At 58.1% G+C, this 13,312-nt stretch overlaps 6 protein-coding genes across 6 annotated transcripts, besides 9 other annotated features; 3 read left to right on the plus strand and 3 right to left on the minus strand.

Moving 5' to 3' along the window:
- Window positions 1–104: 104 nt before the first annotated feature.
- Window positions 105–146: a tandem repeat.
- A 206-nt stretch (window positions 147–352) lies between these two features.
- Window positions 353–394: a tandem repeat.
- Window positions 395–441: 47 nt separating this feature from the next.
- Window positions 442–475: a tandem repeat.
- Window positions 476–2,057: 1,582 nt separating this feature from the next.
- Window positions 2,058–2,127: a tandem repeat.
- A 32-nt stretch (window positions 2,128–2,159) lies between these two features.
- Window positions 2,160–2,215: a tandem repeat.
- Window positions 2,216–2,329: 114 nt separating this feature from the next.
- Window positions 2,330–2,368: a tandem repeat.
- An 88-nt stretch (window positions 2,369–2,456) lies between these two features.
- Window positions 2,457–2,493: a tandem repeat.
- An 82-nt stretch (window positions 2,494–2,575) lies between these two features.
- Window positions 2,576–2,613: a tandem repeat.
- A 140-nt stretch (window positions 2,614–2,753) lies between these two features.
- Window positions 2,754–2,818: a tandem repeat.
- Window positions 2,819–2,992: 174 nt separating this feature from the next.
- On the minus strand, window positions 2,993–3,987 carry EKO05_0004616 (60S ribosomal protein L7; the record flags this gene model as incomplete). Its single annotated transcript, XM_038939321.1, has 3 exons — window positions 2,993–3,276; window positions 3,332–3,676; window positions 3,867–3,987. 3 exons carry the CDS (start codon window positions 3,985–3,987, stop codon window positions 2,993–2,995), a joined length of 750 nt encoding a protein of 249 aa, XP_038799175.1.
- A 571-nt stretch (window positions 3,988–4,558) lies between these two features.
- On the minus strand, window positions 4,559–5,911 carry EKO05_0004617 (Cyclin-dependent kinase; the record flags this gene model as incomplete). The annotated part of the gene is made up of 1 exon (XM_038945623.1): window positions 4,559–5,911. The coding sequence occupies one exon, from the start codon at window positions 5,909–5,911 to the stop codon at window positions 4,559–4,561; it is 1,353 nt and encodes a 450-aa protein (XP_038799176.1).
- Window positions 5,912–6,115: 204 nt separating this feature from the next.
- EKO05_0004618 (uncharacterized protein) lies at window positions 6,116–7,770 on the plus strand (the record flags this gene model as incomplete). Its single annotated transcript, XM_038939537.1, has 2 exons — window positions 6,116–6,794; window positions 6,845–7,770. The coding sequence occupies 2 exons, from the start codon at window positions 6,116–6,118 to the stop codon at window positions 7,768–7,770; spliced, it is 1,605 nt and encodes a 534-aa protein (XP_038799177.1).
- A 1,394-nt stretch (window positions 7,771–9,164) lies between these two features.
- EKO05_0004619 (uncharacterized protein) lies at window positions 9,165–9,440 on the plus strand (the record flags this gene model as incomplete). Its single annotated transcript, XM_059636427.1, has 1 exon — window positions 9,165–9,440. One exon carries the CDS (start codon window positions 9,165–9,167, stop codon window positions 9,438–9,440), a length of 276 nt encoding a protein of 91 aa, XP_059492410.1.
- Window positions 9,441–9,582: 142 nt separating this feature from the next.
- Window positions 9,583–11,518, minus strand: EKO05_0004620 (uncharacterized protein; the record flags this gene model as incomplete). The annotated part of the gene is made up of 2 exons (XM_038939504.1): window positions 9,583–11,393; window positions 11,440–11,518. The coding sequence occupies 2 exons, from the start codon at window positions 11,516–11,518 to the stop codon at window positions 9,583–9,585; spliced, it is 1,890 nt and encodes a 629-aa protein (XP_038799178.1).
- Window positions 11,519–12,146: 628 nt separating this feature from the next.
- Window positions 12,147–13,184, plus strand: EKO05_0004621 (uncharacterized protein; the record flags this gene model as incomplete). The annotated part of the gene is made up of 1 exon (XM_038945624.1): window positions 12,147–13,184. The coding sequence occupies one exon, from the start codon at window positions 12,147–12,149 to the stop codon at window positions 13,182–13,184; it is 1,038 nt and encodes a 345-aa protein (XP_038799179.1).
- Between the last annotated feature and the right edge of the window lie 128 nt (window positions 13,185–13,312).

Consider the following 13,312-nt stretch of genomic DNA (forward strand, 5'->3'; position numbering starts at 1 on the left):
CGTTTGTGCAAACCACGGGCTTGAGCGCAGCACAGGCGGTGGTGGATTGCGAAACAGACGGCGGAGAGTGCGAGCACCAGGTGGAGGTGGAGATGAAGGCAGTACAGGTGCAGGTGCAGGTGCAGGTGCAGGTGCAGATGCAGGTGGTGGTGCCGATGCTGATGCTGAGCTGGACAGGCGTGACTGCGGAGGCGCTTGCTGCGTGTGGACGGTCAGGTCAGCCCGGCCGTGACTGGGACGAAACAGCAGATGGCTCAGCGGCGAGAGTCGCTTCGAGCAGCGCCTGCAACCTGGACGGTTTGGGGGGGGGGGGGGGGGAGACGGGTGAGGATGGAGAGGGTGGAGAGGTGGAAGAGAAGGTGCAGAGAGCAGAGCGGAGAGCGGAGGCCAGAGACGGCGCGCTGGCGATGTGCCGTGCTGTGCAGTGCAGAGCGGTACTGTGCTGTGCTGGCTGGCTGGCCGGCTGGCTGGCTGGTTCTGGTTCTGGTTGCCCGGCCGTGGCCGTTTAGCGAAGGGGCCAGGGACACGCCCGTTCTCTGTCCATGCCTCCCAAATCGCTCCCCATCCGCTCCCCCATCCCAGTCGTCCGTTCGCGCGTTGGCTGGCCACTCAGCGCCCGTGTTCCGCTGGAGAGCCGGCTCGATGCAGTCTAGCCCCTCGCGCCCTCGCCACTCGCAACCTCGCCCTCGCAGCGCCCGGCGGCCACGCTGCCCACCGCCGTCCCCTCAGGCGCATGACTCTGCACTGCTGCGCTGCTGCACCGCTGCCTCGTTGCCAGGCACAAATGGCTGCCCCCTGTGCCCCCTCTTGCACCCCCCGACGTGCAATCCAATGAACGCTTCCAGGGACCACCCTCACCCCTCTGACCATCCTCTGGCCACCTTGACCACCTCGATCACCTTGACCACCCTGACCACCCTGACCACCCTGACCACACTGACCACCCTGACCGACCACCCTGACCACCCTGACCGACCACCTTGACCACCCTGACTACCCTGACTACCCTGACTGCCCTGACCACCCTTGGAGCGAGCCACGTATCGAGTGTGGGCTGCCTCCCCTCCGTGGGAACCGGCTGCCGTCATCTTTTTTCCACTGGCCCTCCCAACCGGGCCAAGGCATGCAGCCAGCCCGCTTCCAGCACCCTTCCGCCGCGCCTGCTGTTGCCATCCATTCCGTTCCCTGACCATGGCACGCTGGCCCGCACGGACGACACCCTTCCTCTCGAGTTGCCTTGCCCGTGTTTCACCCCCTTCATCAGCCCTCGTGCAATAAATAGATGCACTCCGTATGCTGGGCACACGAGGCACATACACAGTAGTGCCGTGCCTGCGAGCCTGCGCCAGCCTGCGACGACGCCTGCGCCTCCACCCACTCTAACGCGCAGAGCGTCATCAACGCGCCCGCGTGAAAAAATCGTGCCAGACATGCGCCCACGAGATGCGTGCATGAGCGCTCGCCGCTCCCGTTTCTGGCCGTAGCCCGTGGATCCCGCCGCATTCTGGACCCAGGAGATCGAAGCAGAGAACCCACGCCTTGCTCACATCACATCCTCAACACCCCAACGCTCCACCTGCGCCGCGGTCAACCATCGGCCATTCATCAGCGCCGGCGCCGACCGCGCTGCCGTTGGTCATGACCGTCATGTCACACTACCTACTACTGTGTAGTGAGGGGGCCTGAGTGTTCCTCGGATCATCACCATCTCTGCAAATCGACCCACGAGCAAGCCACAGACCAGTGGCAGCCGTGTGTTGTCTGCAGCCAGCCATGCTAGTCGGCGTCATACATGACACCTCGGCAGCCTTCCACAGCTGACTGGCGGTGCATTCACCCCTCCCCACCACCCTCGAGGAAGGGGAAAAAAAAAAATCATCGTCACCTCGTGAGTCGTGAGTCGTCGAGCCCAAGTGGCAACCCCAGCCCCTCCCCCCCACCGGACGCACCTCACACTAGCACCTCACGTCCTGGCCCGCGACACTCCGTAATCAAGCGCTCAGTGCCGGGACTCACATGCGCGGGAAACTCGTGGCTTTTGCCATTCCGCGCAAACAAATCGAATCGAATCGAATCGGAACCTAACGACACCAAACGAAATGAAGCAACCTCGACGAATCAAATTGAGCCAAAACACCGATGGGCTGGCTCCATTGGTGACCTCAACCTCAACCTCGACCTCGATCTCGACCTTGACCTCAACCTCAACCTCAACGTAAGACAGTCTGCTAGTGGGGCAGTCACGGCTCCCTGGATTTTTGATTTTTTTTTTCCCCTAGACGCAGCACTCCCTTTGCATCCGCCTGCTGTTCTGACCTTCTTCCGTGGGGTGTGTACGTGTGTGCGCGCGTGTGTGTGTGTGGTGCGTCTCCATGTCACGGGTCACATGTCACGGGTCGCATTCTTGCCTACCTGCTCATTTGCCATGACGACGATGGCGGCGAGCTTTTCGAAAGATGCCTGGCATTCCATGCCATGCCATGCCGTGCCATGTTGCCCTAGACCGAGGCCAAAGGGGACCGGCTGCGGCTACGGCGATTCCTGTCGCTCCAGCATGGGCGACGCAACTAAGTTCAGGCGAGGCACGACAAGGTAAGGCAAGGAAGGGAAGGCGCTGACTGGTTGCTGCACGACGATGTCACTGGGCGTCCTCGCACACCCGTGTAGAGTCTGGCCATGATTGGTAAGAGAAAATAGGATGATGTGGCTCGGTGCCACAAGAGGCTGCCGGAAGCGGAAAATGCTTGCTTGATTCTTCTTCGTGCTCTTCGTACGTCGGTACGTCAACGTAGTCAACGTCGTCAACGTCGTCGCGTCGACTGCTCTTTGGCCCCTGCCGTGTGTCGGCTGGTGAGCCCATCCGTTCATTCCCCAACGCCGCTGCAATGCTATGTTCCCGTGGTATATTCGACCAAAACCCAATCGTCGCTGGCATGAAACACATGCACAACTTCGCACACAAAACGCCCTTACGTGTCACATGGCATCGTACCTAGTTCATCTGCCTAATCAACTCGTTGATGTGGTCTTCCCGGTTGCCCAGGTCGCCACCCTCGACAAAATGCTTAAACTTCCTCTTGTGGAAGCCGCCGTTGGGGCTGTTCAGCTTGAACGGCCACAAAAAGTTCGAGGCCTGCTTGAAGTTGGGGCCGACGGTGTAGATCTCGTGGATGAGGTCCTCCATGCAGATCATGCCGTACTTGCCCAGGTTCTCCTCGATGATCTCGTTGTCAGTCAGCGGCAGGCGCTGCTTGTCAACCTTGCCGTACCCGCGCTCTGCGCAGCGAGTCAGTATGGTTTGCGTAGGTTGGGTAGACGGAAGGCAGCTTACTGTAGATGAGTTCGCGGACGGACTTCTGGTTGGGGTAGCCGTAGGCCACAAACGGCTCGACAATCTTCAGCATCTCCAGGGTGGCCTTGGTGAGCTTGATGAAGACACCGTTGTTGATCTGCAGCAGGCGGAGCAGCTGCAGCGTCTTGCGCTTCTTGGGATCGATCTTGTTGATACCCTTGATGCGGACGACAAAGGCGAGCTTGGACTCGGCAGGAACGTGGAGCTCGTTCTGCTTCTTGGCCTCGCGCTTCAGACGGATCTTCTCGCGGTCGGCATCGCGGTACTCCTTGACGTACTTCTCAGCACGCTGGAAGATGACCTCGCGCTTCTTCTTGCTCTTGTCTAGACATGGTCAGCTGCTGCTCGCCAGAAAAGCCGCGCCATGAAGTGCACGAGGGGCGATCGCATCATTCCCGAAAGATGGTTAACGACAAGCAACATTGCCCGGAGGCTAGCCGATGTGTTGGTAGTTAGAATCATCGCGACCGCCTGCTGTCCTCGTGTTTGTCCATGGGCGTGGGTGCCAACGTACCTCGCTTCTCCTTGGTCGCAACCGCACGCTCCTCGCGCGCCCTCTCCTGCGACTTGCGCTTCTTCAGCAGCGTCTCGGGGACGAGGATGTTGTCTTGCGTCGGTACGGTCGAGGCTGCCATTGTGGTGTCCGGTGCGAGAGTATCGTGCCGTCAAAGTCGAAACGGAAAAAGTTCGCGCTGGGTTTTGTTCGCTGCTATTTTGCTGCGCTAGCGTGTGGGGGCCGCTAGTGTGCAACGGGTGCTCGCTAGTGCAGAATGGGCCTCGGCCGCAGACATCTCATCTGCTGGTGTAAGATGAGACAATGGTTATCGGTTCCAGGCTTCCCGGATTCATCTCAGAGGTATAGGCCAGAGCTTAGACAATCTCTAGTCTCGTTCGACAAGCGAAGTGTCATCTTAATCTTCCATCGCGGAGAAATTAATCACATGGCCCAGTGACTCGCTCCTAGGATGCAGGGAGAAGATATTTGTATAGACCGCTTTCCTTTTTTGGAATGAAATGTGAGCTACACGAGAAGCGTTGACCACTACGACGTTAACAGAACCGGGGGATCGTTGATATTGAATGCTCGTAAGCTATCCAACACGATCAGCATGAGTGTAAAAACGCGATCAGCACCTTCCAAGTCATCGAAGACCGGCAACGCCAGCATGCTGTCCTTCGAGGGTATCTCAATATTCAACCACCACTTCAAGCCATCTTCAGCATAAACCCAGCCCCCTTCTCGCCTTCCTCGTGCGCAGCAAAGATGCCACTGAAATCCACCTTGGCCAGCCGCGGCGCCTCGCCTCTCTTCGGCGCGAGGGGACTCTGCCTCCGTCTCCTTTCCTGCCCCGCCTTGCTCGGGAACGTAGGGAACATCTCGCTCGGCTTCGGCTTCGGTGCTTCTCGGAAGTAGTCGTGGTGGAGGACTTGGTGGGCGGTGGGCCGCTCATCGGGATTCAGGCTCAGGAGGCCCGATAGCAGCGCTGCGCCTGCGCCGCTGAGGAAGGGGAATCGGGCGCGGTCGAAGAACTGCTTGGTTCGCTGCTCGCGGGGGAGTCTCAGCGAGGGTGCGTTGGGGAGGCGCCAGAATGCCGGCCAGGTTGTTTCTGTGGGGAGGCCGCAGAGGCCGAATATGCGACTCAGCTGGTCGACTTCGTTGGTGCCGGGCAGGATGGGGGACTTGAGGAGTAGCTCGCCCAGTATGCAGCCTACACTCCACATGTCTATTTCTGTCGAGTAGGTGGGTGTGCCTAGCAGCAGTTCGGGTGCGCGGTACCACAATGTGACGACGAGTTGGGTCAGTGGTGCTGAGGGAGGCGGGATGTATCGTGCCATTCCAAAGTCGGCCAGCTTCAACTGCCCGCGGTTGTTGAGGAGGATGTTACTCGTCTTGAGATCGCGGTGCATGATGAAGTTGTCGTGCAGGAAGGCCAGGCCGCTCACGAGCTGCCTCAGGAGAGTCTTGACTTCGGATGCTACAAAGGGGTCGTGCATGTCCTCCTGCAGCGTCTTCAGATCGTGTTCGAGGAACGTCATGACCAAGACACACTCCTCCGGGCTATCTCCGCTCAGGACCTCTTGCAAGTCGACAATGTTTGGGTGGCGGGCCTTTTGCAGAATGGCAATCTCTCGTAGCGCTGTGATGGGGAAGCCATCCTGGTTGTAGTCCATCTTGACCTTCTTGAGAGCCACGACTTGTGAGGTTGCGACCTCTTGGGCCCTGGAAACCCACCCATAGCTCCCTTCTTCGATGTCGTTGAGAACTTGGAAGTTGGCACGATGGCGGCAGGGTGTCCAGCCACCACCCTCCAACCTTAGCAACGTGCGCTCCTTCTCTGGCTGCGCTGAAGCCGTGGTGGGGGCTACGTCCTCGCCACTGGAGAGTCGCCGGCGCTTTGCTGGACGGTCTGATGCCAAAGCTGGGGCTGTGGCTGCGAGAGATGCGGATTCTGCTTGTTGTTGCTTGTGGAGCTTCAGGCGCTTCTTTTGTTCCTTCTCTTGCTTGCGGCGCAGGGCTTCTGCTTTGTCGGCCTCGTCGTCTGCCCAGCGCGATGCCATTGCCAGGATTCAGAATTCCGGGCTCAGAGGCTCGGCGTTCGCATGCAGCTTTTGGGCGCAGCTCGGTCTCGATGTGTCTGGGTGTGAAGGACGAAGCACGTGCCGGCGCGTTTCATGTGTCACGGCCATAGCTCCTCCGCGCTCCGACCCCATTTTACGCTCGGAACGCGCAGACGTCATGGACGATGGACGACAGCAACCGCCATGAGAGCCCAATCGCTGCGTCTGCCCCGCGCCGCGACCCCATGGAGTCGCCCGCGACCGCGCGTGCTCGCCCCGCTGCCAGCGCCACGCGCGCTCCGCCTCTCGTCGACGTCGGCGCCGTCGAGTCCCGGCGCACCGCCAGCCGCGAAAGAGGGCGAGCGAGCGTGGTCGACGCCGCTCGCCCAGTTCCTCGGCCAGGCCATGACGACGACAGGGCCCATCTCGGTGGCGGCGTACATGCGCCAGTGCCTCACGTCTGAGCTGGGCGGCTACTACACGCGCACGCCGACCGCCGGCGAGGACCAGTTCGGCACAAAGGGCGACTTTGTGACGTCGCCCGAGATCAGCCAGGTGTTTGGCGAGCTGGTCGGCATCTGGCTGTACGCCGAGTGGCTGGCCCAGGGCCGCAAGGACAAGGTGCACCTCATCGAGGTCGGGCCCGGCAGAGGCACCCTGATGGACGACGTGCTGCGCACCCTGTCGAGCTTCAAGCGCATGACCAAGAGCATCGAGGCCATCTATCTCGTCGAGGCCAGCCCGCACCTGCAGAGGCAGCAGGCCCTGCGCCTGGCCGGCACCGAGGAGCTGGAGAAGAGCGGCGTGGGAGGCAGGGCAAAGTGCAAGTACCTCCCGCACTGCGACATCCACTGGTGCGAGGACATCCGCTTCGTGCCCAAAGGTACGTCACACACGAATCCACCATCACGAACATGGCCAACAACATCGCAGAGGAGACTTCCACCCCCTTCATCCTCGCCCACGAATTCTTCGACGCCCTCCCCATCCACGTCTTCCAGAATGTCCCGGCTTCCTCCATCCCCAAGTCCTCGACCATCATGACACCCACCGGGCCCATCACCCCCAAGCACGGCCCCACCGCCCCAGGCAATCAATGGCACGAGCTCGTCGTCTCGCCCACCAACCCCTACGCCTCGACGCCCAACCTCAAGCCTGGCGAAGAGAAGCCCGACTTCGAGATGACCGTTTCCAAAACCCCAACACCGCACTCCCTGTACCTGCCCAAGATGAGCAAGCGATATGCAAAGCTCGACAAGACAGCCGACGCCATCATCGAAATCAGTCCCGAGTCTCTGAACTACGTCTCCGACTTCGCCGTCCGCATCGGTGGTAGTCATGGTGCCGCCTCACGACCCCCGAAACCAGGCAGCCCACCGTCCGCCAAACCCGTATCCACAGCAGACACACCCTTCAAGAAAGCAACCGCCAGCGGCGCAGCCCTAATCCTCGACTACGGCACCACCTCCACCATCCCCGCCAACACACTCCGCGGCATCCGCAGCCACCAGCCCGTCTCCCCCTTCGCCAGTCCCGGGCTGGTCGACCTCAGCGCCGACGTGGATTTCCTCGCGCTCGCCGAGAGCGCACTCGCCGCCTCGGACAACGTCGAAGTCCACGGGCCCGTCGATCAGTCTTTCTTCCTCGCCACCATGGGCATCAGGGAGCGTGCCGAGCGGCTGCTGAAGAACGCAAAGGATGACGAGACGCGCCGCAGACTCGAGATCGGGTGGAAGCGGCTTGTTGATCGCGGGCCAAATGGCATGGGCAAGCTGTATAAAGCCATGGCCATCGTGCCGTACGTCGAGGGCAAGAAGGTTAGGCGGCCTGTTGGGTTCGGGGGGGATCTCCTAGGCTGAGAGGTAGAGGCGAAGGAGCGGCAAACCGATGTATTGTATGATATGTACACCTGTCTAGCAAAGCGCAGCCTTGACTTTCAAGACTCAAACCGAGTATTCAGAATGGCGTCTCAAAGCCCAAGCACCTGTTTCTGTGCGTTTGGTGATGCTTGTCAAGGTCTGAAACCTACCCGCGATCCTCAGCACCGCAACCATGGGTCAATGACGAAAAGCTGAAGACTCGTTTACAGACCTCTCACTCCGGCCAGCTTGGCCACTACCTGCTCGCCAAAAGCCCGCTGCAGTTCTGCCTCGGCACCATCACGTCTCTCGTCAAAGTCTTGACCAAGACCAAACGCTCGCGGCCCTTAGAGGCATAGCCGGATGATATTCTCCACCGAATTTCCGTTGTAGCTCTTGACGGTTTGCAGCCACGCGCGTTCGTTCAGCAGCCTGTCTCTGACTCGATAGGCGTCTTTCGGCCTTACTCGAAATGGGTCGATTTCCAGAATCCGATCACGAGATCTCCAGCGAGCGAGTTCGAAGAGCACAATGCCCAAAGCGTAGATATCATGACGTTTTCTAAAGGAGCCCGTGTTCCCCCATGCTTGAACGGATGGGCGACGATAGAGGTCGGCTGCAGGATCGCCTAAAGGCTTCTCAGTCATGTCGCCCCTTGTGGCGGGACGAGAGTAAGAGAATCCCGAGACGAGGAGGTTGGTCGAGTCAAACGTCTGTTTTAGCGTCTCTGAGAAGATGGTGTTGGCTGAACGGAGGTCCTTGTGTAGCCAGTCTACGGCATGTAGACGCTCGACGGTCTCTGAGAGGATACGCACAAGTGCAATGCGATTGGTAAAAGAGGGAATGCCGAGATTCCGTCTCGCCAGACACGCAACGAGGAAAAGGAGGGGTCATAAAGAGGATGGCTGAAGGGTCTGTAAGATTAGGTGTCCGCCTTCTGGCAATGGTCGACGTCGGCCCCATTCCCCATGATCGCTTGATTGGTCTAACGAGCAACACGATCTAAAGACCCTTTATAGAAATCAGTTCACCGAAAGCTGCTCGATTCCAGATACCTCAAAGTTGGAAAGGCTCTTCAATGCGCTCACCATTCGACGATACGCTGGTCTGAAAATTCAGTGGACTGACAATCTTGCCAACCACCTACGGCTCGTTGATGATGATGACGCCGCCCTATGCATCTTTCACCATGTGACGTTCAAGGCTAAGACAGGTGGGACACGAACAGACATCTGCGCTTGTCATCGAATATAACCCTCAGTGCAATATTTCCTGGAGGCCTTTTGGAAGAAACACTGCAAACAATCGCATTGCTGTTCCCTCGCTACAACAAAGACATACAAAAGTGGCTCGAATGCGAGGCGAGAGCCATCGAAGAGACCAAGTGTCTCGACATGGGTATCCTCAACCTCGACCGACTGATGCCTCAGAACTGCAGGATCGAAGAGTTCAAGTTTTGGCGTGACGAACTCACCGAGCTGAAAGAGAGGTTCGAGCAGCCGGGAATTAGCTCTACATCTCAGTTCTGGTATGATCGAAGGAACAGAGGCCAGTGGTATACATTCGGGTTTGCTATCTTGGTTGTGCTCCTTACTGTGTTCTTTGGGCTAGTCCAAAGTATCAAAGGTGCGATGCAGGTGTACAAGGCGTATCATCCAACTCCAGGCTGACGTGTATCTTTCCATGGTACTGCGACACGGACAACAAGTTTGTTCAGAAATTAGAAATCAAAGTGAGGCCCTACAACAAGTCCATACCAGCAGGAGCAAGTAATGAAACAAAGGACTGAATAGAGGTCAAGTAGAGACAACGCTACAACCCCCTCATATGCGCAAGCCGCTTGACCACCCTCTCCCCAAACGCCCACTGCAGCTTCGCCCCAACCCACGCATCCTTCTCGTCGCAATCCCCCTCCAACCCGAACCCCTCGGGGCCCTGCAGACACGACCAAATGACGCTCTGCACTGCGAGGCCCAGATGTCCTGTGACATACTTCCGGAACCGTGTGTCGATGAGCAGCATCGTCCTCGCGCCGTGGGTTTCCTTTGGCTTGGCGCGGTGGATGTCAGGGATGCCGAGGACATGGTCGATGGGCTGCCAGTAGGCGATTTCGAGGAGCACGACGCCGAGCGAGTACAGATCGAAGCTCTTGCGGAAACTGTGGTTCCCGCTCTGTGTGGAGGGGTGGCGGTAGATGTCTGCGGCTGGGTCGTCCGAGGGCCGCTGCGTCATGTCGTCTCGCATCGCCGGGCGCGAGTACTCGAAACCGGATATGTAGGGGTCGGCGTAGTTGGTTGTGGTCCCCGTGGGGGTTTGGGACTGGAAGAAGAGGATGTTGGAGGAGCGGAGGCCTTTGTGTAGCCAGTCTACGGCGTGCAGGCGTTCGACTGTTTCGCAGAGGAGGCGCATTAGTGTGATGCGGTCGGTGAGGGGGGGCATGTCGGTATCGAGTAGCGAACGCAGGGTCGTTGGGCTTTCGTCCGCGGGGACGAAGTCGGGCTTTGCGAAGACGAAGCCGTAGCGGCCCTGCTCGTCGTCGTAGAAGTATCCGAGACACTCAGGGGCACGAAACTGGACTATTTTGTTCATCTCTTTAAGCAGCGCTGCAAGCGTTTTGATGCGCTCGTGTACGATTCCGCTGGCACCATTGAGATGTCCGGGACTCGGTTCAGCTACCTTCCATTCGATCCAGACGCTCCTGTCTCTGTACGTGCCTTCGGTGCGATCTGCCTCGTCAACATCCTCCAAATTATCAGAGGTGCGAATATCAGCCAGTTCGATCTGGATATTTTGTATCTCGTCTGCTGAGTGGTTGAGGTCGATGCGCTCGGCGAAGCTAGCGGTGACGTCTCTTATGCCATTCGAGCTCTCAGACTGCAGGTTTACAGCTGCGAACTGTGCTAGAGCCGCGAGTGGCTGTGTGTGCGGGTCACGCGCAATAGGTCGGCCGGTTACCATACCGTACTCAGAGTCTGCTCGATCCAGGAGAGCAGGGTACGGCGACGGTGCTGTGATGCGGTGCGACTGAACAATCTGTACTAAGTTCTCCACAGTGCGATTCAGGAGCACGATCTGATACTGAGTGCGGATTTGCTCTTCCCGTAGGCTGTCGCGCTGAGCTTTGTCAAGTGCTTCGTGCAGCTTGTCGTTGAAGTGCACCAGGTCGGCAACTAAACCTTCCGCTTTCTCCTTGTCTAATGAAGCCCATTTCAACCTCCGAGGGGCTGTCTTGAGCTGTTCTGTGAATTTACGGACTTTCTGAAGCAGATCGTCTGTCTGGGGAAACCGAATGGCATTGCTGCCTGCTTGTGCTTGGTTGCCGTTTTCAAGCTGTCGCTCTGCATCGAAGACAAATGGTTCATGTCTTTCAACCAGCAGCGGACTGGCCAGTTTGGCATACTTCTTGTCCAGGCGGCCAAAAGAAAAGAGCAGCTTTTGCTGTTGCTCTAAGATACCCATGATGAGGTTTTTTGACATGTGATTAAGTACGAGTGTCTCGTCTGTATAGTCCAGACCGATGGATCTGGCCCAATCAAACAGCCGGTGCTCCTCAATCTTGAACTTGATGAGTAGATTCTGATACGTTTTCTCTAAGCGGCACGCATCCGCGATAAGCTCGTAGCCTGGGGGGAGTCAGTATTTATGGAGTTTCAGTGAGAGTAGTCCTACCTTGAATGCATCCTGCAAATGCTTGAAAGAAGAAAGAAACACCACCAATTGCGAGGCCAGGGATCTCGAGTCCGGACATATTGACTCCTCGCAGGAGATGGATCAAACACCAGAAGGTTTCTTGAAAGATGAGATAGATCAAACAAGAAAATGCTTTACAGAGGAAGAAAAGATGCGAGCAGGCTGGCACTTAACCATCCACCCGGACAAGACTGGCTCCTACTGCATGTACCTACGGGCTCAGCCCCGCAAGCTGAGCTCTAGTGCAAGCGTCAAGCCAATAATCCATGGCGAAGTGGAGTCCGGTGAATGCGCTGGAATGACAGCCTGGTCTACGTGGAACAGGTGCTATAGCCAGCTATTGTGGCTGGAGAAAGATTCGACGACATCATCGTTGTGGTGAGGTAGTGAGAGCAAGAAGGCCTTGAAGAAGCCGCGAGCGCCACACACTGCTGCGCCACCACGACTGCTTTGTGAGCAGAACTCAACTGAGCCCTGACCTAGCATCAGACGGGCATCGGGCATCACCACACATAAGTTCATTGTTTCCGAAGAATGGAGAACCAGAAATGACGGCAAACAAGTACTGAATGTGTTCTGAGATCAACTAGATGCTAGCTTGTCATGCTGGACCCTGTCATCCCATCTGACATCGTCACTGCCACGTTCCTCAAGCTTTCCACGAATCCACCCCCGCACCTTTGGTGATGGTCCTCGAGATCCTGAATCCATGGCGCAGCCCCAAAGATGACTTTGAACCCGCGCCCGGACCCGCTCTCTTCATCCGCGCGCCCGTGAAGCTCGTCCTCTACCACGCCTACCACCTGCTAAACGCTCTACGCTCGACACCCAGGCCGTCGCAGCCGCCAATTCGCATCGTATGCATATCAGACACGCACAACCACATCCCCAGCGATGTGCCACCGGGCGACATCCTCATCCATGCGGGGGACATGACGAATGGCGGTAGCGTGGAGGAGATCCAAGCGCAAATCGACTGGCTCTCGTCTCTACCACACCGAGAAATCATCGTCATAAGCGGGAACCACGATACCTACCTAGACCCTCGCACACGGCCCTCGCTGTCCTCTGCGCAGCGACACGGCAATTTGGAATGGGGGCGCGTGCACTATCTGCAGCATAAACTGCTCACGCTCAACATCACGCAACAAGACGCACCGACATCCACCGACTCCCGCACGCCGTTGCTGGGGAACGCAGCGCCGCAGCGAAGACTGCGCATCTATGGCGCCCCGCAGATCCCTGCCTGTGGGCCTATGAGCGTGCATGCGTTTCAGTATGCGCGGGGCAGCGATGCGTGGAGCGAGACGGTACCGGAGGATGTGGATGTTCTGGTCACGCACACGCCGCCCAAGTACCATTTGGAACTTGCCCTGCCGACGGGACTGGGGTGCGAGCACCTGCTCGAGGAAGTCAAGAGGGTGAAGCCGGTGCTGCATGTGTTTGGGCATGTGCATTGGGGTGCAGGGAGAGAGGTGGTGCACTGGGATCGCGCGCATGAGGCGTACATCAAGGGGATGGGGACCGAGTCAAAGTACACAAGGGGAGTGCTGAACCCGGGGTTGTGGTGGAACGTCGTCAGGGTATTCTATCGCGGGCTGAGAGAGCTGCTGTGGGATAGGGTGTGGGGCGGCCAGAGCACGCACACGATCCTGGTGAACGCCGCGCAGACGTACGGCAACACGGGCAAGCTGGGCAACCCAATCCAGGTCGTTGAGATATAGCACAACCTACATGTTCACAGCCCCAGCACAGTAATCGTAATCGTAATACATCAAACACAACAGCACTTCATTGTCAGGAATCTTTTCGAACAGGAAAGGATTCTGTTGCTTTACCCTGACTACCTCAT

Source organism: Ascochyta rabiei, chromosome 7, assembly GCF_004011695.2.
Source record: "Ascochyta rabiei chromosome 7, complete sequence".
Classification (NCBI taxonomy): domain Eukaryota; kingdom Fungi; phylum Ascomycota; class Dothideomycetes; order Pleosporales; family Didymellaceae; genus Ascochyta; species Ascochyta rabiei.